This window comes from Pundamilia nyererei, unplaced genomic scaffold (assembly GCF_000239375.1).
Source record: "Pundamilia nyererei isolate P.nyererei 1_Seehausen unplaced genomic scaffold, PunNye1.0 scaffold00018, whole genome shotgun sequence".
Lineage (NCBI taxonomy): Eukaryota > Metazoa > Chordata > Actinopteri > Cichliformes > Cichlidae > Pundamilia > Pundamilia nyererei.
In genome coordinates, this window is record NW_005187419.1 from 1,442,627 (window position 1) to 1,468,899 (window position 26,273).

The following is a 26,273-nucleotide window of genomic DNA, read 5'->3' on the forward strand; positions in this document are numbered from 1 at the left end:
TTTTTTTAATGTATTTTTGCTTTAATTTTATTCTTTTTTTGTGTTAAATTCCGTTTAGTTCCAGTTACTTTTGTTACTTTTATATTTTTTTAAAATATTATTTGTTACGATAGTACATAAATAATGATAATAATAAATATATGACACAAGATAGTATAGCAACACAAAATGTTGGGAATACAGTTGGCTCACAGACTCACGCTCAGCAAATATATAGAACATTTCGATACAATACAGTTCAAAATTGTAATTTATTTTAATGACTTTAAAAAACAAGAATCATGATTGACTACAAAACAAATGGTAGTTTCTTTTCCATTTGGACTGAACAATAGTCATGGGAACTCAGTGAAAATCTCAGAGAGAAAACTAGATTTGCACAATTTGGAAAGGTCTGTTGGACAGAATTTCTAAAGGACTACAACGTCCATTGTAAGGTCTTTACTTTACAACATAAAGTGTGTTGAGCTGTTTTTTTATTTCGTGCTACATAAATAAAACAACGTTGAATTGAATTGAGTCAAATGGAACTGAATTCCTGCACTGTATCTTTGGAGGACTAAAGGTGAGGCTTTCAAACCTAATAACTCTGTTATTAGGTGTCAATCTGGTAGGGGTCATGGTCTTAGCCAGTTTTGCTTTTGGTGCTACATTGCACAAAGAAGATGGAATAGCTGAGGAAGAAGACAACCTCTAAATTCTTCAACTTCACCTCAATTATGGTTTTGGAATGGATAAAGCAGGTTATTCGCTTCTGAAATGACCTTCACAAAGACCCAACTTCAACCCTATTCAAAATTTGTGTACTGCAAAGTCAGGTTTGTGCCAGGAAATCAACCAATTTTAATGAACTCTACCACTTCTTCTAGGAAGCGTCGTCAAATATCCAGGCAGAATTATGCACGAAGCTTGTTGATGGCTTGCAAAAGCCTGGTTATCGTGCAACTTGCTAAGAGACATTTAGCCATACACTATTAGTGGGAGTGTATAGATATATTTGAACCTGTATACTTTTGACCGTGTGGTTTATCCAAATTAAATTCAAACTTATGAACTCAATTCTTGTTTTTTTTTTCAAAGGTGTATGCCGTACAATCATTGCACTCTGTAAAAATAAAAGTTCAAAGTAACCACTAAAGGCCAAAAATTACCATGACATTCATGCTTATGATGAATGTATGTAAACATCTGACCATAAGTGTACATAAATAACGTGAAAACCGGGCACGAAACTCCTGTTTCTGGACAGGCTGTAATTGGACAATGCTAAACTCCCAACGTGTAAATCTGAGCCTTAGGCTACATTTTCCATTGCATTTGATATTCTTTTAGGACACAGAGGTCTTTGGCCTACAAAGACAAGCTTTGAGAAGATACAGCATAATCTGTTGACACGTAGACATGTCACAGGAAAGACTCTAAGAAACATGTCCTAAGGCGAGCTTTTGTCAGCTCTCCCTGGCTAGGTCTAATTAGGCCATCCTCTTTTTCCACAGTCAGGTGTCAGAGTGTTCCTGTTTGTCCACCCAGAAGCTGTTCTCCTCTTCTTGCCTGCAGCCAGAGTCACCAAAACTAATATTATTAAACTTCATAGTGAGATTACAATTCACGAACACTGAAGAGAAGATGTCAGATTTGCCAGCCACAAACTGGCTCTGTCATGGAGTAGGGTGTGAAAAAACTGTCTAAATTTCACAATAGTTCCTTGGTGATTTATTATGAGGAAAGCACCTTGGAGCGCTGCCTGGCGCCTTAATAAAACCACATCTCAATCACCCTATACATACCCTCCATCTGTGTGGTGTCTACCTGTTAGGGAAGAAAGAATAAACGAGTGCAAGGGAAAGCAAGGGAAACATAAACATTAACATACTTTGTGCTCCTGTTTGGAGGTGATACCTGTATTTGTTTTCCTCATTCAGCACAGCAATCAGAAGTTGGCCCAGACACTTTTCCACGGCTGCCTGATGCTACATGAGTTGATGGTTGTATCTTCAGGCAAGACACTTCTGAACAGAGGTCCTTTTCACCCACCCCCACATGTCAGAAATCTTGAGATCTGTTCATGCCACTTCTTGCTCTTGCAGTTCACCATTTTTGGTTGTCATAACATATCCTCGGGGTAGTGGCTGGATGCGTACGGCTTTAACCTGTTGCTCAGAATAGACAAGAAGTAGCGAGAAGGAGGAATAAACCCTCTTAAACCATTTCTGAGCAATACATGAGGCACATCTCTGGAGGTCGTGGGGTTCTCTCCGTCTGTCCTTTATGTTTCAGCCCTGAGGAAAGGATGAGATGAGCTTACTGGTTTTCATCCACACCTGATCACCACGGGCGCAAACTGGAATCCAGACTCCAGGTGTGGAGCCTTGATCACTTTGACTGAGCGAGTTAGCGCAAACTGTCACTGTCATACCTTAATACACATGTCTATGGAGCACAGCTGGTGTAACATTCATCCTTTTCTCCCATTTTAATTAATTTTCTTGTAATTTTAAGGAATTTGGATGATGATACAGAACAGAATTATTTTATTGAGATATTGCTGTAGAAGAAAACTGTATTACAATTTTGTTACGTACTTCTGCTTTCTACAGCACTACAATATTTACCCTCAGTTGTAGTATAAAGTAACAGATAACTGAACTACTGAGGGGTAATGTATAGATTTTACTGCACAAAAGTGTTTGCATAGTATTGTGGAAAACCTTTATATTTGGCAAAGAAAACAGGAAACATACATAAAAATACGGTAAATAAGAAAAACAATTGTTTGCAAAATACTGATGAGCTTGAAAAGTACAATTTAGAATGACCACCTTTATTTCTTAAGGTAGCCAGAACTCTCTCTTGTAATTTCTTTAAATAGTCTTTAGGACTCGTTCTCAAGGTTTCTTTTTCCATTTTTCTTAAGGGCACGACTTTCAGATACTGCTCATCTGATGTACATACTTTTTATACATACATTTTCCTCCACTTGTTGTGAATCCTCAATTTTTTTAAGAACATGTTGCACACCATGCCGAAAAACGCCAAGTTTACAACAAATAATTCTTTTGGAATCACCTTGTTGGTTCAAAAATGCTATTTCCCGTCAAACTGTGTTGTGTTTGGCATTTTTCACAGATTCACCTAAATAATGGGAAATAATTTAGTGTTTTTATGACACAAACAAAGTGTCTAAAGATACAATTTCTAATTGGTTCACTACTAAGTTGTCTGTTATGTGTAGAGACAACACTGATCACTTTGAGTCCAAATAAAACTCTAAAAGTCCTTCAGAAAGCCTTCTCACGACCACTTTAAAAATTTCTGGCCACTTGGAAGCAAAATACAACATAAAGAAATGCGAGGTGGCTCAAGACTTGTATGTTAACAATGATTTTAAGAGAAGCACGGGTATGTATTAAATATATTTATATGAGAACATGCATGTATGTTGCTGCTTTGTTGTTAGGAATGTGATTTATCTTAGCCCCTTTGGAGGTCTTGTAACCAAACAACATTTAGTGCTGCATCAGTCTCCCTGCACTGCTTAGAAAACACAGCAGCCTGGTTATTGTTCAGTAGAGAAATGAAAGCACTGGATGTGCTCAGAGACTTACCCCCCACCCCCGCACCCCAACACTGTTTTGTTCATCAAGGGAAAATGATATGTTATTGAATCACTTCCCTACAATGTACTTAATGATGTTTTCCAGGCAGTATAACACATCATAACTCTACAATGATTGCCCAAGACAGACACAGTGAAGAAGCCAATTATGAGGAGCAAAATTGCCCAGGGTCAACAATTTCTGGATACCAGTCATTTTTTTAAAGGCACACTGATCTTCTCGCTTCTTCCCTGAGGCAGGTGAGCCACTCGTCTTTGAAGCTGTGGCGAGGCGCTGAATGAAAGCAAATGAGGGCCTGTCAGAGATGACAGGAAAAACTCATAAGCTCCCAACATCTCAGTGGGTTTTACTGTGAAAGGAGTCCAGCTGGGGGTCCAGAGGGCAACACCCCCCTCCTCCCACAGGGACAGTCTATATGACCACCCCAGTTGCTGCGACAATATTACTTTTAATGATGAAATGTCTGCGAATAGCCACAAAGAGACTAAATAAAACTAAAAACAGATAAAGGACAACAACATAATGATGCAAGACAACCACAAATAAGCATAAAACCACAGGGTGATTGTCTTACATCAGCCCATCGCTGCAGGCTGTGTGGAAATACAACTGCCCTCTTTACTCTTTTTATTTCAAAGTGCTCTAAAGTTTGTATTTGTTATTTGGTATTGATTTAGTGCTATTTAAGAAATAATTGGTCTATTAAGGTCTTGTACATGGTGTAAGGAGCTTGGAAAGAAAAGCGTCTGGACTTCTTTAGGTGGCTTGAAGACGTTTCACTTTTCATTTTTCACTTTTCTTTCCAAGCTCCTTAGACTACAATGACCTGGATGACTGAGAACCTTCACAGACATCTTGTACATGATTTGAGTCAAATGCATTTTTTGTAAATCTATAGATTTGCGGTTCCCAGCAACCTTTTTTCTCTTCAGTGGAGAAGACTAAGCTTTTGAAATGGGCACAGGTGATCAGCATTACTGTCTCCCTCTGTTGGTTCCTGGTATGCTGTATGCCATACACACATACCCACAGATATGCAGCCCTCTGGTTAACCACCTGTGACACTAAACCTCTGAGGATGAGAGATGCTGTCCACCCCTGTGGTTGGATTTCATCTTTGCGAGGATGCGATTAAAAACAGCAGTGGCACGAAGTACTGCACCGGGGTTCCCCGGCCTGACAGCTCCCTTCCCACAGTCATGCAACCACTTTAAACCACGCTCTCATCATCACGCTGTGTGTGTGTGTGAACAAAATTGTGTGGTGTACAGAGCTCAAAAGAAATGTTTTTGTCTACCTGCATCCCGTTAATGAGAATCATGATTGAATTGTGAACACTGGTGGAAATAAAGCCAGCGGACAGCATAATTGTGTAGGTATTGGTATCACAAATAATCACAGGCAACATACCAGACTTCTTTTTCAGAGATGTTGCCGGTTGGGGAGAAGACATAGCTCAGAACATTATCTGTGTTTTTCTTTCCTGGACATAGTTGATGTGGGAAAGTTTAGTTTTGATTGTGATGGAGGTCAGTGAGTGTATGCATGTGTGTGTGTGTGTGTGCAGTGTGCACATGTGGCTGTGAGAGAAAAAGCAAGAGGAGTGCCATTTATCGAGCAGAGGAGTCAGTTATGTAGGTGTGTGGGCTCTTATCACAGCAGCTGCCATGTAAACTCTTCTGTTGGTGCTGCAGGTGTTTCTGTGGAGTAGCATGAGAACAGCCTCCCACAGGAGCTTCCCAATGGGTGGGTAGTTGTGGGGCTTGAGAATGGACAGTTCAAGAGGAATCGGGTAAACATCTGCAGGTATCTTTGTTATGTAAAACCAGTTCATCAGCACTCCTGTGTTATACTTTTTTTTTTTTAAACTACCAGAAATCAACCCATTCTGTGTGAGACTGCCTGTGAATGTGTCATCGGCGCTGTCATTGTAGTTTTCAGTACTTTGGCAGGTGTTTGTATGTGTTTGTGGAATGTTTTTGTCCAAACCATTAAATCACAACCTGTGAAGGAGTCTCAAGACTTTACAGATGGGTAGCTCAAACAAAAACAAATGAATCTCAACAGGTTCGAGAACCCAAACCTCAGGGAGAAAGAAGATATTTGGAAACAAAAGATCTTAGAGTGAAATCAAAGCTTGAAACTTACTGGAAAATCTATGGCTGCAAACTATGGGTAGTGACTGGTAGAGATCTTGGATACAAGGAATTTAACTTCCTCTGTGGGTGTCTGGGCTCTCCCTCAAAGATGGGTGTCAGTCAGTAGGAGTTTAGACACTAAATCTTCCACATTGAGAGGAACCATTGAGAAGGTTCAGGCATCAGACTTGGACGCCCTCTGGGTAACTCCTAGGTGAGATGTTTTAGGCATGTCCTGATGGGAGGAGACCCCGGGGCAGACCCAGGACATGCTGGAGAGATCATATCTCTTGGCCGGCAAGGGAACACCTTGTGGTCCCACTGGAAGAGCTGGAGGAGGTAGATGGGGAGAGGAAAGTCTCTGTGTTTCTGCTTAAACCATTCCCCCTGCAACCTGGACAAGTTGCATAAAATGAATTCAATTCATGTCGATTTACATTCAGTTTCATTTGTATAGCACCAAATCACAAGAACGGTCCCCTTGAGGTGCTTTATATAGTAAGGTAAAGTCCTTGCAATATTATAGAGAAAAGCCCAATAATCAGATCTTCCCTTGCAATTCGTACCCTCTTTCTGAACTTAAAACTATGCATACTTTAAGGTGAGCTGAGCCTAAAGCACAGATGGCACAGGCTTTTGCTATGGTTGCATGTGTTGCAGGGGATAGAACCTCACCAACTCTCCACATCTTTTAAATCCCACTTGAAGACACATCTTTACACCCTAGCATTTAAATGGGAGTGAGTTTATTACATTTTAGTTTTGTTTTTTTATGTGTTGTCTATTCCTTTTAGTTGTACTGCACTTTGATCAACCCATGTTGGGGGTGAAGGGAAAGAGAAGAGAGCAAATGAATGCACTAATGGACCTAATGTTCTATTCAGTGTGTAAGCTCATGAAGTCATCAGGATCAATTAGTGAGGTCACTGAACAAGGGAGACGGGACTATTTTGCTGCAAATTTATTTAAAACCGGATAATTTTTCTGAGTCTTCCCTCGGTGACGATGAAAAAGAATGCAGGCTTAAGCCACTGCCTGTGATCTTCAATTTTTAGACCAAGCTACATCCATCTATTAAACTGTCTACAGTGCTAACATGCTTAAAAACACCATAAGCTTAGAAAGATTTAAATTGGAATTAAATCAGTTCAGTTTAGAAGAAATGAAATGAAATTTTGAAAAATGTGAAGATCCACAAACGGTCAACGATGATATTGGTTCCCTCTAAGACCTCTAAGAACCATGAGGCTGCTTATCCCTTCCAACTCTGATTTATGAGAGACAAAAAGAAAAGAAAATGATTTCAATGTTTTATTGACAGACAAAATAGATCCTCATTCATTCTTCAGTTGATTACCTTGTCAGTAAATTTAAGCTCTAAGGCAAAGCCTGTACTCCAAGTTTCATATTTTTCCTTTGATTGATTTAGTATCCTATATTAATTTGTATGAACTAATCATTTGTATTGTAATACCTGTCAGCTCTTCTTGTTTTTCTCCATCCGCAGGTGAACAAACCAAACTATTCATCATTTAAACCTTGTGCCCGCTTAATTGACCATCAAACAGGCATGCACTATCTCATCACCTACTGCGAGGAACTCAGCCACCATCCCAGTCCAACCCAGCCCTCTGAGTTAGAGGTATGCACTCAGCCTTGTCATAGCTCTAGGCAGTGCATGTTCTTGTTGTGGGTTGAGCAACTGCATTAGTCATTTCACATTCCAAATTCCTACCCCATGCTGTATTCACAACTCTCTGTATCTCTCTTTTCCCTCTTCTTCTTCACCAAATCCATTCCTCTCCTCGTCGTCTTCATTATTTAATTATCTCCGTGTGATGTCAGGGTGTGGGGATTAGGCACAGCTCCAATGCTGTCTAAGAGTCTCCTCTCCAGAGGCGGAAGTCTTGTAGGGTGTAGATGTTTGACCTGGGGCTCAGAGGTTTCGATTACAGGACAGGACTTCGCTTTGTGTCCTTGAGCAAAGTATCTACCAAGCCTTCCACGCTTGAGTTAACATCTACTGTTCTTACACAAATGAGTGATGTATAAACCTGAAAGCTATGTAAGTCTCTATGGATAATATCTTTTTGCTAAGCAACGCAAATATAATACATATCTGAAAAAATGCCCCAGCCCTGATTTGCCAATTCATCTTCATCTATCACAGCATGGTGCACTGCTGCAGCCCAACCCGGCATAGTAACCTTTACCTGAACCAAGCCAGTGAAGACACAGGAGATAGTGTTACCATCAGCCTTAACCTACATTATCTATGTTATTCAGTGTCTCAGGCAGACAGAGAGAAGCTCCGGCACATGGCAGGGTGACTATAGCCCACACCCGCACACGAAGACCTCACTACAAACACGGCTGAAGTGACCACAGGTGTGCACTCGTCAAGTATGCTCACACACACATATGCAAAAACTGTTTCGCCCTCACCTGTCTGCTGTCAGGACTCTTTCAAACACATACACAGGCGCTTGGCTATTGCACCTCTGCTCAGTCCAGCCTCCCCACCCAGCTCAAAGCTCCCCACCCCTGGGGCTTGTGCGTGCGAATCCGGCCGTGGACTCAGCAGCCCCCATCGCTGCGCCCCCTCCAGTGAGGGTAGTGAGGGAAATGAAAGCTTTAGGAGTTCATTATAAAACAACAAGAGCAGCAGCAGGGGATAGGCCTCCCGGGGCCACAAGCTATCCCTTCTCATCCCTCCATCCTCATCTTTTTCCTTCATGTCCCTCAATATCTAAACCCTGCTCCACCTTTCTTTCCGTGACACACTCCGCCATCTTGCTCTTTATCCTGCAGCTTTTTAATACATGACATTCATGATGAATAAAGTTAAATATTGATCTGGATTATTATAATATGATGAGTTAATGTAGTGAGTCAGTAGTCTGACAACACGAACTGGTTTGACCTCAGTCATTGGAGAGATGCTGACGCATTTTGTGTACTGCTGAACTGAATTTTTCAACTTTATTGTCTGAGAAGGGAAATTAGTTTTGCAGCAAAGGACACATTCAAAAGTTCAAAGAGGCAATACAATATAGTTGCTGGACAGACCAAAGAATCTTGCTGCGGTCCAGTGGAGATCACATATCACTAAAGTATGAACTCTTCAATATCTAAAAAACAAACAAAACTGCCCTATTTAACCATGTGATTCTTTAAATGATCATGTTAGCTTAAGGCTTTGGGAAAGTATGTGAAACTGTCCTAAAGACTATGGGAAACAAAAAAGGTGAAATATCATAAAGTCAGAGTTAGAGTAAGCCGCTGGTGATTTATAGTAAGCAGTGGTGCATTTTATTGCTTGAGGTAAAATACCTTTAAAGGCTCTGCAGTGGCTTTAACAAGCTGTCAGAATTCAAATCACTAAAGCCGGATGTGTATCATAGTGAAAATACATGAAGTTTAGTAAAACTGAAACTTTGAATATTTGCATACATATGTTTGGTTTTGGAATAGTTTTCGACAAAAACAAGAAAACATTTAAGATTTTTTTTCTCTATTGCCCAAGCTAACCTTTCCCTATTTCCCCAAGGTGACATTTGGCTCTCCATAAAGTTTTGCCATTAAAGCAAACACCTGTTTTTTTCTTCTATGCAAGGTAGTCCTAAAAATTCATTAAAATATCTGAACAGCCAAGACAAGTTTACTCATCTTACTTAAAAACGAATTTGCCCCAACAATAACTTGCTCTACATCAATAATATAAAGTAATTAAAAAAATTATCTTATAATTTACTGCAATGCTTTGGGTTTTAAGTGAATGTTCTAATAAGGAATAATAATGCGTAATCACAGTAATTAGAGAGCAACATCAAAAGCACCAGAGAACACACTATAAATACCGTATACAATAGCCCTCTGTATGCTGTAGGTTCACTGATGCCTTGCAAATGAGTGGAAAGTTATGATTCAGGGATAATAGCACATAAACTGCTCTCATCATCGTTGTGGGGCGGTCGATTGTAACTTTCTAATGGTGAATTGGGGGTCAAATGCTCTGAAAGACAGCGCTCCTCTGAGTCACCACCTTTGTCATCATCTGCATTATGGTTGTCATCGCGGCTGGTGCGCTGGCCAGAGGCACAACACCTGTAAGCGTGTTCTCCGCGCACGCAGCCCTCGCCTTTCGGTTGGGCGGTTGATGGCGATGCAGCACGACCACAGGATTTTCAGATGAAAAGGAGGCCAGGCCACCATGAGCAGGAAGTGGTTTTTTGCTCAGTCGATGCACAGAGCCGTGTTTCGGGCAGGTGTATTGCGCTCGCTTCCTTGTTGCGTGTGAAGTGTGTGCGTGTGCACATGGTTTAGTGTGTTTGCCTGCAGCAACTGAGCAAGACACAACAAACACGTAGGCCTTGTGACTCGTTGTCCATTTATTAACCTTGTTTGTTTTAAATAAGAATGTAAAGCAACTAGATTTTTATAAAAACTTGCTTTGGAAAAATGAGTATTCATATATTACCAAATTAAAAAGAGCTGTACAAACATCTCAAATATGATGTTTATAACGAATGCAGAGGGGAAAACATGTATCTACAGAGAGGATAACTCTGCATAGCTCATAAATCTTACTGATATTTGCCAAAAGATGAAGTGAGGTAGAAAATTATGATTCCACATTGTCAGACGCCAGGACCCCTGACATGAGTTATACTCAGATTATATATACAGTTCAGAGTCCCTCAGAGAAAACATTAACTGGCCAATAAAAACAAACCTTTGGGGTCCGGCACGCACTTTTGACCTGCACACATGGACACATTGAAGTTGAATATATAAGGGTAGTAAACTGGGTGATTGTCTTTGATTAGCAATTTAGGCAAATAAGGAGCATGATTAGCCCACTTCAAAGGCAGTCAGAACAAAGACGTGGCTAAATTAGACTTTGAAGACCAAATGGTTCGGCCAAATAATTTTAAACTTGAAAGCATAGCAAAGTGTGTGTTTCTATAAACAGCAGAATTAGAAGAGCCAGGCTGGTATGCTGATAAATTAAGCAAAAAAGTGATTTTTAACCACAGTGTTTGGTGTTTCCCTCACTATTGCCCCAGGTATTTCCCTTTGTTCTACTGAGCCCACATTAGTCCACATGTAAAGATTTCCATAGACATTTCCATAAGAGCAACTGAAAGCCAGCTTCTCTGCTTGCACAATAAGCTTCTCATGCATCAGTTACAATGCAGGTTGTGTGGCATTAATCACTGCTCAAAGCTTCCAATGATTCTTTCTAATCATATATTTAGACCTAAAGACAAACAATTCATAATGCACATAGGATCTCATGAAGCAAGAGCAACTTAAGTGCTTTTTAGTCAGGACTGAACTTTAGCTAAAAGTTCACCACAGCAGACAGAAAGTCAGACAGGTAGGTTCCTTTAAAGGCTATTTTAGCCTCATTGATAACAATTGATTCCAAGAATTAAAATATAAAGCAGCAGTACAACAAAACTGGCACAATAAATAGTGAAATGGAGGGAGACAATTACAACACAACAAAATCCCTTTTAGAGCTTCCTTGCAGACAGGATTCAGCATCCGGTGTCTTCCAGTCCGGTCCAGTACCTGCTGTAAGAGCATTTTCCCTCCTCATCCTCAGGAGAGTGAGATTTCAGTGCATCCAGCGAGAGAAAAGCAGGGTAGTTTGAAAACATCCTCACCTACAGTAAGCTGTTGCATATCAATTTAGTGACTATAACCAGCAGTATAATATTATTACATTTGTATATTCCATGCAGTTCACAATCCCTTAGTGTTAAGTGTCTATAGGAGATTACAGTTCAGTCCTGTCCATGATCAGTGATTCATTTTTTTTTAAATCACATTTTCCATTGACTCAAAGGATCATTCTTTATTCAGGTCTTTGCAAATGTCTTTATCTCATCATGCAGCTATGCATTTTTGCAGGTATATACCTCCTCCTCTCTCACACATGTCTGACACTCCACGTGGCAGCACCAGCGTACCTGGCAGTGGCAAGACAGGCTGGTGAGGCGCATGGCTGTGTTATAACCACGTCCGCAGCACAGACTCTGACAGCTTGTGTCTTTGGCGCACGAACGGCCACCTGTACCAGGGGAGTAGCGAGAGGGCCTGCAGAAGCTGGGGGAGTCTTCCAGGTAGACCAGGTCGGTAGTCCGGAGGCTCTGACCTTGGCGACGGGGGCTTGCGAGTTCGGTCTCCCCGGTGGCTGCGTTGGTGACGCTCAGCACTCGCACAGCAGTGTCGTATCGATACTTCAACAGGCGTCCAGTGTCGTGAAAAGGAGACAGCTGCTTCCAGCAAGTCCGTACAGCACAAGAGCCGGAGACACCATGGCACTTGCAGGTTGTTTTCAGTCCGCTCTTCACTGCCTGGGATAAGATGGGAGGTTGAGGGGGGTAGGAATTGGAGGGAAAAAGGGAAGAAATGTCAGTTCCTTCACTTTGATTCATTACCTGGCCTCTTATCTGGGAGGTCTATCTGGCAAGAGTGAGACAATTTCCTGCAGGGTGCATAGGGGGTTAGGAGTGGTGGTCCGCCAATATGTGCCTTTAGCTCACCTCAGTCAAAAATTTGACATAATGGATTGAAAGATGCTGTTCAGCATGTCATATTTCACCCCGCATTTCTCACTTGGACAGCTCTTGCTATTTTTTTTTCCTCGGTGTGTTGAAACTAGCTCTGTCGGCTTCTCTCCTGCCTCTTTCCTAAAGCCTGAGGCAGAGGTGACAAACAGGGGCGAGTGGAATCTCTCCACCCTGTTTTTAGTACATGCCTGCTCATGGAAAACATCAATAAGAATTTCTGCGCAAGAAGTGCCAAAAACATAATGCAGCATTTGGTAGTGGTGCCCCTGATTTAGGTTAATAGTTCACTGAGCTTGATGGTCAGTGATGAGAGCAATCACTCAGCCTGAGAGCTGCTGTCTTTGCAGAGGCCAGAGACAGGTCATACAGAGAGACCCAGAGGGTACTTCTAGGTACTTCTGCTCAGTTCCTCCTTTGGCAGGCATGAACCCCTCGGGGGCTTCAGAACACCATTAATGTGAGATGAGGGATGCCAACCACTTAAAGTTTTTGTTAACATGGCTCCTGGTCTCTTATGGCCACACTGGTGTCAACTGAGGAAAACATTTAACTCAGTAAAGATTAGATAAGATAGTCGTGTTTTTCCTTTTTCTCCACATCAGCCTTGTCTAGGTGTGAGCTACAGGAGTAGGACCCTGGGGCCTGCTATTTCACAGCTACACAGTGGTGGTTATGAACATTAGGTGGATTTATGAAGAGCACAGTGATCCAGTAAGTGGAAAAAAATGCTTGCTCGTATATTAAAAAGAGGCCACGGTTATAATCGTTCTCTCTGAAATGAGACCTTTAATTTTCTGCTGGCCCGCACAGCAAGCTTTATCATGCCTGAAAACACCTGGCTCCAACCATCCCACAGCCATCTTGTCTCCTCACTACAACTGCCTCACCCTCTGCCTCTGTATTATCCGCTCGGGCCGATGACAGCACCAAATCAGAGAGCATTTATCTGGCTGGCACCATGAAAAATATAGAGGCGAGGATTACAGTTCAATAACATTTGATAGTGGGGACTGCGTCAGAGGTGTAATTGTCAGGTAAAATCGCAGAACAATTAATCGAACTGAGTGTTGCTAAGGCGTACGTTTTGTCGCCTCAGGCTTCAAGGAGTAAGCTGTTTTGCTGCAGAATAATTGATGTAATATTTCTACACTCACCCGAATTCCAACGTTGATGTTGTGGGCATCCACCAGAGCCCTCAGGTCCTTGCTGACCCTCTTTTGGCCGAGGAACTTTTTGAGAAACTTGGTGCTGTATTTCAGGTTGTCACCACAGACCCCCCACTGCCACGCTTCCCGATGCTGGATCCCGGGGGAATCGTCACAAGTGCACCTCTCCATTCGACCTGAGCTGCATGCTTTGGCAAGTGCATGGGTCAGTGCTGCAGAGGACACAGCCAGCAGGAATGCAGTCTCCTTGAAAGCTGTGGCAGAGGGATCAGGGGAGGTGGAAGAAAAGAAAAAATATTTAAAGCTACATTTTTTCAAGGCTTTGGATGCAAAAGCTATTGGTGCTCCGAAACATTTGCTCTGAAAGAACAAAATTTACGACAAAATGCTTTTTGCGTCACCGATTAACCTTTTAAGCCAGAATGTTTACAGAGGACTCGATGCGTTGTCAGGGTTTACAACAACATCAGCAATTCTGCAAGTTTTCTTACGTCGCAATTCCTCTCCTGACATTTCCTTTTGGTTTTGCACTGTTATTTGCTTCACCCAGAGCCATCACCATGGTATATTTTGATCCAATTAATTATTATTTTGACTAGGAAGGATTTTCCCAGATGAAAGTGGGTAATCACGCCGCCCTTTTCCTCTGGGAATGGCCACTTTCCCGAGATAAAAATAACCACAGGGCTTGAGCACTCTGCACCGCACCACATTTCTTGGCTTTCTACTCCCTCATTACCTCTGTGCTGACCTGTTCATGTTCTCCCACACGCTGATATCCATATGCATAAAGCTTAGAAGATCCTAAAGGAGTTTATGTGCACAGGAGGGATTTTGAGCTATATGCAATATGGTGATCCAACGGTAACTAATCAATAGGTGTATCAAGCCATGTAAATTATAAAGTATTCAAGTAAGCAGCTTCTCAAAAACTTTAAAAGGTTGTATCAAGTCAAGGGGTTCAGAGGAGTTACCGAGTGTTATCTTGACACATTCTTTGGTATACAGAATGACTTAGGAACATTTTTAACTTTAAATGAGATGAAGAAAATTAATTTTGTCACTGGTTTTCTCAAGCAAAATAACTTACCAAGCTTTTTTTAATATACAGGAATCATTTTCAGCACTTTGCTGCAAATAGTTGAAGCTCATGTCTCAATTGTTTATTTAGAAATGCAACAAACGACTATTAGGAACAAAACAAAGAACCTGTAAAAACTTATAAACGGGTGTATATTCAGTTTCTATCTTGTACAGCATGTAATACATCTTATTGAAAAAGTTGCTTCCCTGTGTGAGAAAGGGGCTTGTAAAATGTTGTATTGTTTGAAATAAAATAGAAAATATCAGTTTAATTATTTTGTTAAATTTGAACAAGAAACCTTATTGTTTACAAACTTTTACAGCTGTTAAACTGGTGGTAAAACGTTTACGCATAATTTTTTTTACTGGTTCATTTTTCTCATTTTCACTTTTTGATTGATGAGCTTATGTCGACAAAAACATGCCTGCAGCACTACAGGTGTGCTTATCTATAAAACATCCTGTTCTTACTGCTCAGCCATGCACTGCAGGTAAATAAAGACGAAGACATATATAATTTGTAGTTAGATAAAAGAGAATTTCCGACTTTCTCAGTGACCTTGAGCAAGAACCCAAAATTAAGGAAAGTGTTAAAGTGGCTCACCTCTTTTCAGAAGACTTCCCCGACCATCCAGGCTGCAGTTCCAGCGTTCGTTTCTGAACTGATACCGACACTCAAGGAGGCTGAGGCGCACCGACTCCCGAAGCGTCTCGGCTAAGCCCGGCTCCCTGCGACAGAGTCTCTTCTGTCTCCTCGTCAGAGTCATTTGTTCGCACTGCTTCAGGTGGGCCTTTCCTGATGGAGCTTCATTGGAAAACGGAGCTGGTAAAAACACCAGAGGTTCCCGACCTGTCAGTCTAGGATTATAGAAGAGGGGGAAAAATCACATTAGAAATTGTATGTGTGTGACAAAATACACCACCACTGCGTCCACAGTAATGAAACTATTCTGTCACCACTCCAGCATATGTTGTTATTACAAATGTGTTCCCACAACGGTATTTTCTCCCTCGAAGAAAATCCAGGAATAAAACTTTTATGTTCATTTACCTTAAAATACATTTGAAATTGCGAATATGGATTTTTTTTTGTTTCAGTGGAACATATTAGCGTGTACATGGACTTCGAACAGCCCTATAAAAATATAATTACGCGTGCGTAATTCAGCTAAAGCTTGTAAAGGTTGTGGCTGTGGTCACTTCTAATGATTTAAACAGAAAAGCCAAACAACCGAGATGAAATGTACAAGTAAAAGTTCATTGCCTGACCCAAAATAAGCTGCAGTGTGCGACAGAAGGATGCAGAGTGCAATGATTCGCAATAGGCAGGCGGTCCTCGGGAGCCTGGAGCGCATGATGCCGGGTTGGCGCTGTTCCTCATCTCGCTGATTCTTCAATAGAGAAAGTCCGTGCCGTTTGCTCGGCGCTTCTCTTTAAGGGGCCCCTCATGCACTCAGACCCTCAATCCGCTGCGCCAGGCGCCCTGGTCCGCTGGGAGGCAGGACTCTTGGGGGAGGGTACATCATCCTGCCGCACTGTCATTGGATTCTCTCAACATTGCTACTGTATGTTCCCTCCCACTGTAACGCCACCCAGAAGATGCAAGATCAGCTCATGATAATAATAATAATAATAATAATAATAATAATAATAATAATAATAATAATAATAATAATAATAATAATACAATTAAAACTTAATTAAAGTCGTGATTGAATCTAAAGTTTGAGTAGGACTGTCAGTTACCTGAAGCAATGAATAAACAGTAGAACTGTTCAGACATAGGGTCTATATGCATGATGATGGTTATCTAACAGCAAGCATCTGTCTGATCAAAGGGGCTCAGAAAGCAAAAAGATTTTTTCTTTGCTTAACATATAAGTTCTTATATTGTATTATTAAAGAGTATAAATTCAGTGATCCTGCAAACACACTGAAAGAAAAAAAAAGGATTTAAAAAAAAAACCCCGCATGGCTAGAAAGCAAAGGATCCGTGTCTGAAAATAGTTCTGAAATTAAAGGACAGAATCAGACACTGAAGTCTGTTATTCCAATCAAACCTATTCCATCTGGTCCCAAACAGTCGAAGGAAAAAAAAAGAAAAAGAAAAAACAGGCATGGATGGAGCCCCATCTAGAGGATTTTTGAAATAAAGAATAAATCTGGGAATACAAATGAACGTAGAGACAATAATACTAATGGTTTGGTTGTGTATCTACATTTGATTCACGTTTAAGCTAAAGAAGGAGGCATGGAGGTTTTTTTTTTTGTTAAGGCAGTCCCATCCTTTAATGGAAAAGTCTGTCAAATTATGTTGTAAATTATAGCTTAATACTCAATAATATTACTTTATCATTTTTTTTATTAATTATATGATTGGATATATCCATCCAGAGGCCAACAGCAAAAGTCTTGAGTAAACCCTAATTTTTTTATATTTTGCGAGAAAAATAGGTGATGTCTGCAAACACAGGAATACAGTCTATACGGGAAAAACTGAATTTGCACAATACTGACCAGCTGAAAAGTCAATATTTGGGATGGTTGCCTTTATTCTTCAATGCAGCCTGAAATCATCATGCTGAAAAGGGAAGCTGTTGCCAACTAGACACTCCCCATAGTATTGGTTTAGAATCTGGTGACACTGAATTTATAGTTCAATCAATATTGACAAGATTCCCAATGCCACTGGCTAAAATGAAGCTCCAAATCATTGTGGAGTCTCCACTATGTTTTGTACATGCTCCTCTCCTGAACTCCTCTGTACTAATTATGATTTGAACCAAAAATGTTTAATTTGATTTTTTTTTCTCTTCAAATAAATCAATAAATCTTGAGTCCAGCTGTTGCCTGATTTGCCATACCTGAGTCTTTGTTTCCTGAATTAGATGGATCAATTATAGGATCATCTCAATCCCATCTCTCAGGTCCTGTGTCAGTCTTTGGGAGGATTTTTTCTTTTTCTGAAGGACATGACTTTCAGAAACTCTTCATCTGCCGTAGATAGTTTTTTCTTTAAAGGGTTTTTTTTTTCAAGCCAGCCACTACTTCTTCTGTCCTCCACTTGTCTAGTTTCATCAAATTCGTTCAAGGACATCAACCCAGGTTATGTCAGATTTCTGGATAATAATCTTTTGGGAATCACCTTGTTAGTGATTGTTTATGTGTTTTCTTTGTTACTTTTTATAGATTCACCTAGAATTGTGGTAACAGATGTGCTTTTGCAACAGATTGCTAGTAACAAAGTGCCTATAGACATAGTTCAAAATTATTTATTTGCTAGGTTATTAATATAACCTTGCTACACAAAATAACTTATTATTTAAAATTTATTTAAAATGAGTGGAAAGGCAGCCAAATGTCCAAAGGAAAAAAAAGTTTAAAGACCTCGGAAAGCCTGGAGGATTATTGCTGAAGACTATGTTTTTTTAAGATACTGAAGACTTTTGCAGTCCTGCACTAAGCTTGTAATGTCACCTTCTCACCATTTGGTGAAGCAAACCCTCGATTTTAATGTTTTCAGCCGCTTCAAATCACACGAAGAAGAAAATGGTGACGAAGAAGAACACGACGTCGCCGGAAAACGCCATTTTGTTGTTGAACCGGATCGGTGGTGTAGAAGCATCGAGAAGCGCCAGTGAAGGTAACATTTTTCTTTTCATTGAAAAATACGATATAGTTAAGCCTTATGAATATGTATTTCATTTGAACACAGAAGAAGGCCGCTGATGTTTAAGTCCTGCAGCTCGGTTGGTTTGAAGTTGTAGACGCTTTGAGCAGGATACTTTAAAGTTCATAAGCTGTTTCCTTAGCAGTTTAACTTTAGCACCATTGTGTTGACTTAAGAAGTTTTTGACCGCTGGGTACACACCCTTATTAAACAGTAATCAATAACTGTATTAGGCGGTGGCGTTTTTGAGCTCACTGTGATCTAAACGGCTAATATTACGCGTTATTCCGCTGGTTCTCGACCATAGCACAGTTAGCAAGCTAGCGTCAATGAGCTGTCACTTAGCGTTAACGTCACACAGCTCCAACTCACCCATAAAACCTTAAAGGAGATTAAAATAATTTCTTTTCTACTGCTTGGTGGCTTAAAGTTGCCACCAGCGCCATTTAAATTGCACCAGAGCACTGAAACTGAAATTTGTGTTTATTTATTTTTTGTTAATCAAAACGGCTTTAAACGTTTCGTCTTACGGGGGTTGAGCGGCTGACCAAACTGAGGGACAGGTTTGAAACACAGAGTTAAGTAATAATAGTCAGTGGTTTAAAGACACTTTTAAGAGTTTTTGTCACCCAAAGGTTCCCAAAAAACCCCAAAAAACTTCGCAGAAACAGTCGCACCTCTTTCATTGAATGGAAGGATGGGTGGCGCTTCACCTCTGTGATCCTGTCAGTCCTGTTTACTCAAAGAACTGCTTTACACCTACTGAACATCACTTCCTCATTCCTCGGACCAAAAGCATGATGTTTGAGGATTTTTAGGAAGCTGAATGCACTGCTGCTTCCCATGAGGTTCTTGGAAAGGTCACAGCACAGTAACTGGACCATTTTGGGTAGAGTGTGTTGTGAAATTTTCAAACTCATCTTTTTTTTTCTTTTTCTTTTTTTTTAAAGTGGTGACGTCACTCGCCCACCCAGCAGTAACCATCCCTCCTTAGTTCGCCTAATTTGCTGCAAACTAAGCAACTTTGTCACTAGACTTGGTGACTTTTAATACCCCGTTAGCTGTCTTTTCCTGGCTCATAATGACCCTGTGTGGGTTTGAGTAAGCTCAAGAGCATGGTTAGTCCACTTGTAGTAATGGTGATGAGTCTGTCTTCGATCACTTAACAGAAGTTTGTCAAATTTCCTGCTATTTATGACTAATTGATTGAAAAGGTGTATTTAAGTAATGCACTACTTTAAAAAATGGAAAACCTTGCCTTCTAAGCAACCAGTAAAGCACATATAGACAGTGCTCCTCTGTGTGGGAGGATCAAACTTTCTTGCAGAATCCAAGTGAAGTCTCTGCACTTTGTAACTCTATCCCAGAGTTTACACGTAAACACAGACATTTTTTGCGGTTATAAAATTAAGCACAAGTCACCAGCCTTTTAACGTTAATGCTGCTTGCAGGGGTGTGTATGTGCATCATGTGCTCAACCCAAGTACCACACCTACCTTTAAACTACCAAAAGTGACCAGGTGTGAGTCAGCGTCTCAACACAAAGTCTAAAGTTGATGTATGAAAACGGTTTTGACACTAGGCATCAATTGATACTGAACTCCGTTAGGTCCATAATTATTTATTTCATTAACATTACAAGACTCGAGTGTGCATTAACTGGCCTAATATAGAGCTGGAAAAAATGTTACTTTCATCTATTTTTATAAGATTCTGTTCCATTGCTAATTTTTCTTTCAGCAATAATTACTTACTGTAGGATAATAATTAATATTTTTTCCCACAGTATTTTTAATTACTGTGGGGAAATAAACTAATCTTTAATATTGTTTTCAGTCTTTCAGCTCTTCAAAAAACCTTCAGTCTTTGAATGATTAGCTAACACTGTAATGTTACATAACAGAGAAAAGACAAATATTGACCTCTGATGTGATACCGTAAAGCTGTCTTGTTTCCTGAAAGGCTGCTTGCTGATTCCAGTATGTTATTCTACCTCTAATATTTGTTTTTCTCAGTTCATAATAGCTTAGGAGATCCTATTATCTTTCCTTTTTTTATTATTATTTTTCTCCCCAAACATGCATATTAATATTTTGAAATTTAAAATTTTAGTGCTCATCTCAAAAAGCACTTTAATTTGTTGATGAAATCGATCACTTTTTATAGTGTCCCTAAATATTGGTTTTCTAAACATAATTAATGCTTTCTGTTTGTGAAACTGAGAGTGGTATGCATCCCAGAGCTCAATGCTGAAAAGATAACAGTAAATTTAGTTGGCAGTAAATCCACATATTCCAAATCTCTCTGTTAAATCGGTCCTTTTCTTTTCCTCACGCTAGAGGCCGATGCATTAATGTCGCGGTGAGCTTGTAACACTCGATTCTGGTGTTTTGTTTTGGGGGGTTTTCTTGTTTTTAGACTACCGCTATTTTTATCAAGCCTCAGGCATGCAAAAAGTCGGTGTTTATCGTGTGCATTCAGTGGGCGTTTTGAGGAAGTCTTTTTGGCACTGTTAAATTCGCGTCTTGGGTTTACCACATTCTTGCCAGATGATCAGCAGGAGCTGCTGGTCTCAAGTACATGTTGTAGCTGTGAAATGACTACAAAATACTGTTCACGCTTACAGTCAACAAACGGCGTACATTTGACCAAACGGAAGTGCTCATATTAATCCAGCTGTTGCCACTGGCCACATTATAACTCAAGTTTTACTTGCGCTGTATGCTCACATGTATGCTGTGATTACAGCTTGCAGTAGTGTAAAGACAATGATGGGCATTTACTGTCTTTCTTTTCTAAAGAAAAACTGTAATGGCAATTTATTACATCTAGTGACACAACATGAGTCAAATATAATAACAGAAGTAAACCTATGGTAGTGTTTTCAATGGAATATAATTGCTTAGCACTTTAGTTCCACAGTAACAAAAGGAACTTAACTTTAAAGTAACTCTTCAGTTGAATTTGAACATTATTTTTATTTGTATGTTGTATGTATTTGTATATGTATGGTACAGCTTTTTAGCAAGTTGGTTAAAGCCCTGCTTTTCCACCATGTAACCTTATTGGCAGGTTTCATCCACTGTTTGTTTCCTGTCATACAGAGTCTGTCAAGCCAGTGCTGCAGTAGTGGTGCTGCAGAAGGTGTAAGCGTTCACCTTTTTAGCCAATAACCCGTGAGTGACACATGTCTCTCGCTTTCAGATATGTCTGGGCTTGTTGTTGTGCATACTTAGGAATGTAAACACATGGTACATGAGATCTTTTTTTTCTTTTTTTTATCTCTCCCTTTTCTTTTCTTTTTTTATAGCACATAAAAATGTAAATAGAGTGCACAGCCCTAAGCCTGGTGTTTTCAAAGCTACTGAGTGGCCGTCCTGTGTTCTGCCTGCTGGACGCTACACAGTGCTCTTGGCTGTGTCATTTCCAAAGTGAGAACACAGCAGATGCTCACAAGCTCCAGCTTTATGCTACATGTGAGAAATAACAACTTTGGGGAGTGTCTCACCGTGATCTGACTTTTTCAGTAGTTTGTGTGAAAACAACTTAAGCCTCCCTTTTTTAAAAAACTGTATTTTATTTTTTTCAAGGGAAAAACTTAATTTTACTGACTAGAAATACTAGAATTTAACACTAAACTGCACTGATTAGAACAGATGTGATCCGTACAACTTTCCACCCTGCTGGTTAAGAACATTTTGGCTTCTTGCAACTCTTGTATTTCTTCTCCCAGCTATTAAAGTGACCTTTAATTTTTTAGGTGATTAATCCTATACATACCCTTATCCAGTATATATCATTTATCCCTATTAAAGGTATAAAAATGGTATTTAAAAAAAGGTATAAAAATGGATCTCATCCAAGTTTACACCAAATAAACTGCTGAGCAGCACAAGTTGGTTTGTTCTGTCTCATAATCGTCATGAAACGTTTTGTAAAAGCCCTAAATCAAGAAGCAGGGTTTATGAGGAATAAAAGAAATTTTTGGTAAAAAATTATTTAAGCTGCAAATTTACTTTATGAAAACAATATCTAGTAAGGGTGTATGGTTTCCTGTATGGCTTGGGTAAAGAGTAAGTTTACAGGTTAATGTTTCGATGACATATTATTTTTCAAACAGTATCAAATCTATGTGCTTACACCTGTGCCTCAGACTTTGAAGATGAGACCACAATTTATGAGAAAAAGCAGAATTTCTGGCATTTCAAAAGGATTAAAATAAAAATGTTTTCCCTCTTCATCTGTATGTAGTGAAACCTCACCTCAGTAGTTCATCTGATCAGGTCATCTAACTAGGTTAAAAATGTGCTGTGCGACATTTCACTAAACTATATTAGCTAAATGAAATCTCTTCCGTCTTTTCTAAGTAGTTAACCAATTACTCCTTTGTTATTAAGACAACATCTGTCAGCTTATTAAGTGTAATGCTTTGTACTGGTTCTTGTTTACCTTAGCCACAAGCTTGTTGGATACCCAGGACAAGCAGCACTGCCACTATGGCCTCTGTTTAACTTGGGAGGTGTGTTTGCAGCAGCCGTTTACTTGAAGGGCAAATATTGTTTCATTTTAGGGCCAGGAGGATGTTACAGAAGTGCTTTTTACGGTCATTAACACTGACACAATAAGGAATATAGGGAACAATAATAATGACACTTTCCTGCATGAGATTCTTGTAAGCAAGTAAAATTTTATTTATATAGCACATTTCTAGATAAAAAGATCACAGTGCTTCACAAAGTATAAAACAAGATCTCAGGGATCTACTGGGGACATAGGGCTGTAAAAGTTCAATGATGTAGGCTGGTGCTTGTCCTTGAAGAGCTTTAAATGTCAGAACCAGTATCTTAAAATGGACTCTTAATTCAACGGGGAGCCAGTGCAACTGTATAAGCAACGATGTTACATGAGAGTGCTTAGATGTTTTTGTCAGAAGCCTTGCTGCAGCATTTTGGACAATCTGCAGACGCTTCAGGGAGTTTTTGTTTAGACATGTAAACAGTGAATTACAGTAGTCCAATCGTGATGAAATGAATGCACGAATAACAATCTCCAGTTCAGTATGAGATACTATAGGGCTCAGTTTAGAAATGTTTCTTAAATGATAGAAGCATGACCGAACCAGAGATTTGACGTGGACGTTCAGGGTAATAGCAGAACCAAAGGTTACTCCTAGGTTCCTGATAGATGATTTCACAAATGTTGAAAGAGGACCAAGAGCATTCATTATGTTAGGTACATGTCTGTCTGGAGCACATACAAGGACTTCAGTCTTTTCTTCATTAAGTTGGAGGAAGTTGTCAGCCATCCAACCTTAGATGGATTCTAAGCACACATTTAGAATCTGCAGCTTAGAAACATCTTCAGGTTTAAAAGACACATATATCTGGATGTCGTCTGCATAGCAGTGGTAGCGAATGTCCTCAAAGGGGCTCAAAATGTAGAAACTTAACATCACCCTCTGATTAGGTTTGTTTGTGGCGACTAATTTCTAAGTTCACTTAACAAGGGGAAATCAGTTGGACTAAATGACTAATTTAAAACAAAAACTTGGATATCAAATTAATTTGAGAACCGTTTATAGGACAATGCCAAAAACTCTCGAAACAAAAGCATTTGAAACCATTAATCGCATTCTTCAGTAGGGAATCGAGCCACTTAACTGTGCAGCACTTTATATCATGGTTTCCAAATGTTGCACGTTTCTTCCGCGTTTATCCACGATCTTATTCTTTCACTTTTAAAATAACCAACAATAATTATTAAAAAGAATTAACAAAAAGACTCTGCCTAGACTAACAGATTCATGGTGTTTCTGATCAACGATGGTCCATCTTGTGGCAGATGGTTGCATAACGTTGCACAACAATTTACCAGCATTTGGCGTCAGTGGAAACGTTTAATAATTGGATTAAATGACTAGAACGTCTGGCACGACTGACAGCAGCAACGGTTAATTGACTAGTTTCGCACATTCCTACTTCTGATGTCAGCACTTCAGCTGTCTTTGTGAAATTGCTTTTAGTTTGGTATCACATTATCAGAGACCTTGCAAACTGACAGTTTCTCCTCCTGCAGGTGAGACAAGATGGGAAATTTTGCTAGCCTTTTTAGTAAATTGTTTGGAAAGAAGGAGATGAGGATCCTGATGGTAGGACTGGATGCTGCTGGAAAGACCACCATCTTGTACAAGCTCAAGCTGGGAGAAATTGTTACCACAATCCCTACCATTGGTGAGTCATCCCCCACATTGTAATGAGAATTTCATTGCTTGATACAAAACATTGAAATTTTGGCATTTAAAAAAAGAAAAAAAGCCAACACACTGTTGAAACTTGTTTAAACCTTCCATCTCTCACTTTAGGTTTTAACGTTGAGACGGTAGAATACAAAAACATCAGTTTTACAGTGTGGGATGTCGGCGGTCAGGACAAGATCAGGCCGCTTTGGAGGCATTACTTCCAAAACACACAAGGTGAGATAACTTATATCTTTTCCATTTTGGTGTATAAGAATTAGTTCATGGTTGCCCTCAAAACTGACCCTTTTTACTTTACTTTCAGGCCTCATCTTTGTAGTGGACAGTAATGACAGAGAGCGAGTGGGTGAGGCGAAGGAGGAGCTGATGCGAATGCTGGCTGAGGATGAGCTGAGAGATGCCGTGTTGCTCGTGTTTGCAAATAAACAGGTGAATTTGTGTTTGAGAAGTCAAAGAAGTCACCATATTTAACCCCCTTTCAGATGAAACTGCAGGATATTCAGAATTCATTACTAGAAATTACAGTTGTACTTGTATCAGGTGAAGGTTATTGTATTTATTTGAATACATCTTAATTTAAAATCACTCGAAGGAAAAAACTACACATTTGGCTGCATTACCTCACAACTACTTGCAAAAAATATATAAGATGTAAACATCTTATACATTTTGTAAGGTCAATAATGATACAGTTCGTGGTTTCAACTCTCCTTTTTTTACTTCAAAATAAAAGCAAAGGCAAATTATTCGAGGTAACCTATCCAGGGGACGCTTGTTATTAACGGTTAATTTCTGCACCTGTAGGACCTGCCCAACGCCATGAATGCAGCTGAGCTTACAGACAAACTGGCCCTGCACTCCCTGCGTCACCGTAACTGGTATATCCAGGCCACATGTGCTACTACTGGAGACGGTCTCTACGAGGGTCTGGACTGGCTTTCAAGCCAGTTAAGGAACGCAAAATGATCAATCACTGCCAGCTCTGTGCGGTGTTTTGGGAGATTGCACTGGTCCTGGTCTCACGCTCTCCTCTTTTTTTTCCCTCTCTATTTTTTCTGAAGCGTCGGACCTTTTGGCTAGTGCTCCCCTGCATTTGTACTGTATGTGTGTGTTTGAGTATTTTTGGATGAACGGACGAACGACTGTGCATGTACGTGTGAGCTAAGTCGGAGCAGCCCTGCTGTGCCTTGAACACAGTTAGCTCTCAAGACATCTCATTCCTCCAGTGTCAGCACATCCAGAGGCACTGGTTCCCACAAAGCAGAGAACAACACAACATTATTGCTGTGGGTCATCTGTCAAGAATGTTTAGAATCACAAAAACCAAAAGGTAACAACAATTAGGTTTTTACATCAGCCTGTCATATTAGAATTAAGACCATTTTCACAACTGTTTTTTTTCTCCTCCCAACCTTGCAAGATGCACTGTGCTATGTAACTAGTGTCATTTTTGGTAAAATAAAGTATAATGTGTTACATCCTGGAATAGTTCATGTTCTTTTGAAAATTATGCATTTTGACATTTTTAGGGACTGGATAAAGTTACATTAAAAAAATCTTTTAATTCCATAAACGTGTAGATCCTGTTGATAATCAGATTATAATCGGAGTCGGTGTGTCTGTGAATCTTCCACATTAACTTCCTTAGATTTTACAAAATTCAGGTCACATCATTTTGCTTCTGATAGTTATCTGTTATTGCGTCTGTCTTTTCATGGGGTCTTAAGTTTTTTTTGCAGAGGATTAGAAGAAGCATCAT

At 39.9% G+C, this 26,273-nt stretch overlaps 2 protein-coding genes across 2 annotated transcripts; one reads left to right on the forward strand and one right to left on the reverse strand.

The window, feature by feature from the left end:
* Nucleotides 1–10,985: 10,985 nt before the first annotated feature.
* Nucleotides 10,986–16,040, reverse strand: wnt9b (wingless-type MMTV integration site family, member 9B). The gene is made up of 4 exons (XM_005726045.1): nt 15,858–16,040; nt 15,193–15,446; nt 13,494–13,759; nt 10,986–12,123 (listed from the first exon to the last, which is right to left on the reverse strand). Exons 1-4 carry the CDS (start codon nt 15,941–15,943, stop codon nt 11,662–11,664), a joined length of 1,068 nt encoding a protein of 355 aa, XP_005726102.1. The 5' UTR covers nt 15,944–16,040; the 3' UTR covers nt 10,986–11,661.
* Nucleotides 16,041–18,152: 2,112 nt separating this feature from the next.
* arf2a (ARF GTPase 2a) lies at nt 18,153–25,992 on the forward strand. The gene is made up of 5 exons (XM_005726044.1): nt 18,153–18,231; nt 24,334–24,488; nt 24,620–24,730; nt 24,819–24,943; nt 25,319–25,992. The coding sequence occupies exons 2-5, from the start codon at nt 24,344–24,346 to the stop codon at nt 25,478–25,480; spliced, it is 543 nt and encodes a 180-aa protein (XP_005726101.1). The 5' UTR covers nt 18,153–18,231; nt 24,334–24,343; the 3' UTR covers nt 25,481–25,992.
* The last annotated feature ends 281 nt before the right edge of the window (nt 25,993–26,273 follow it).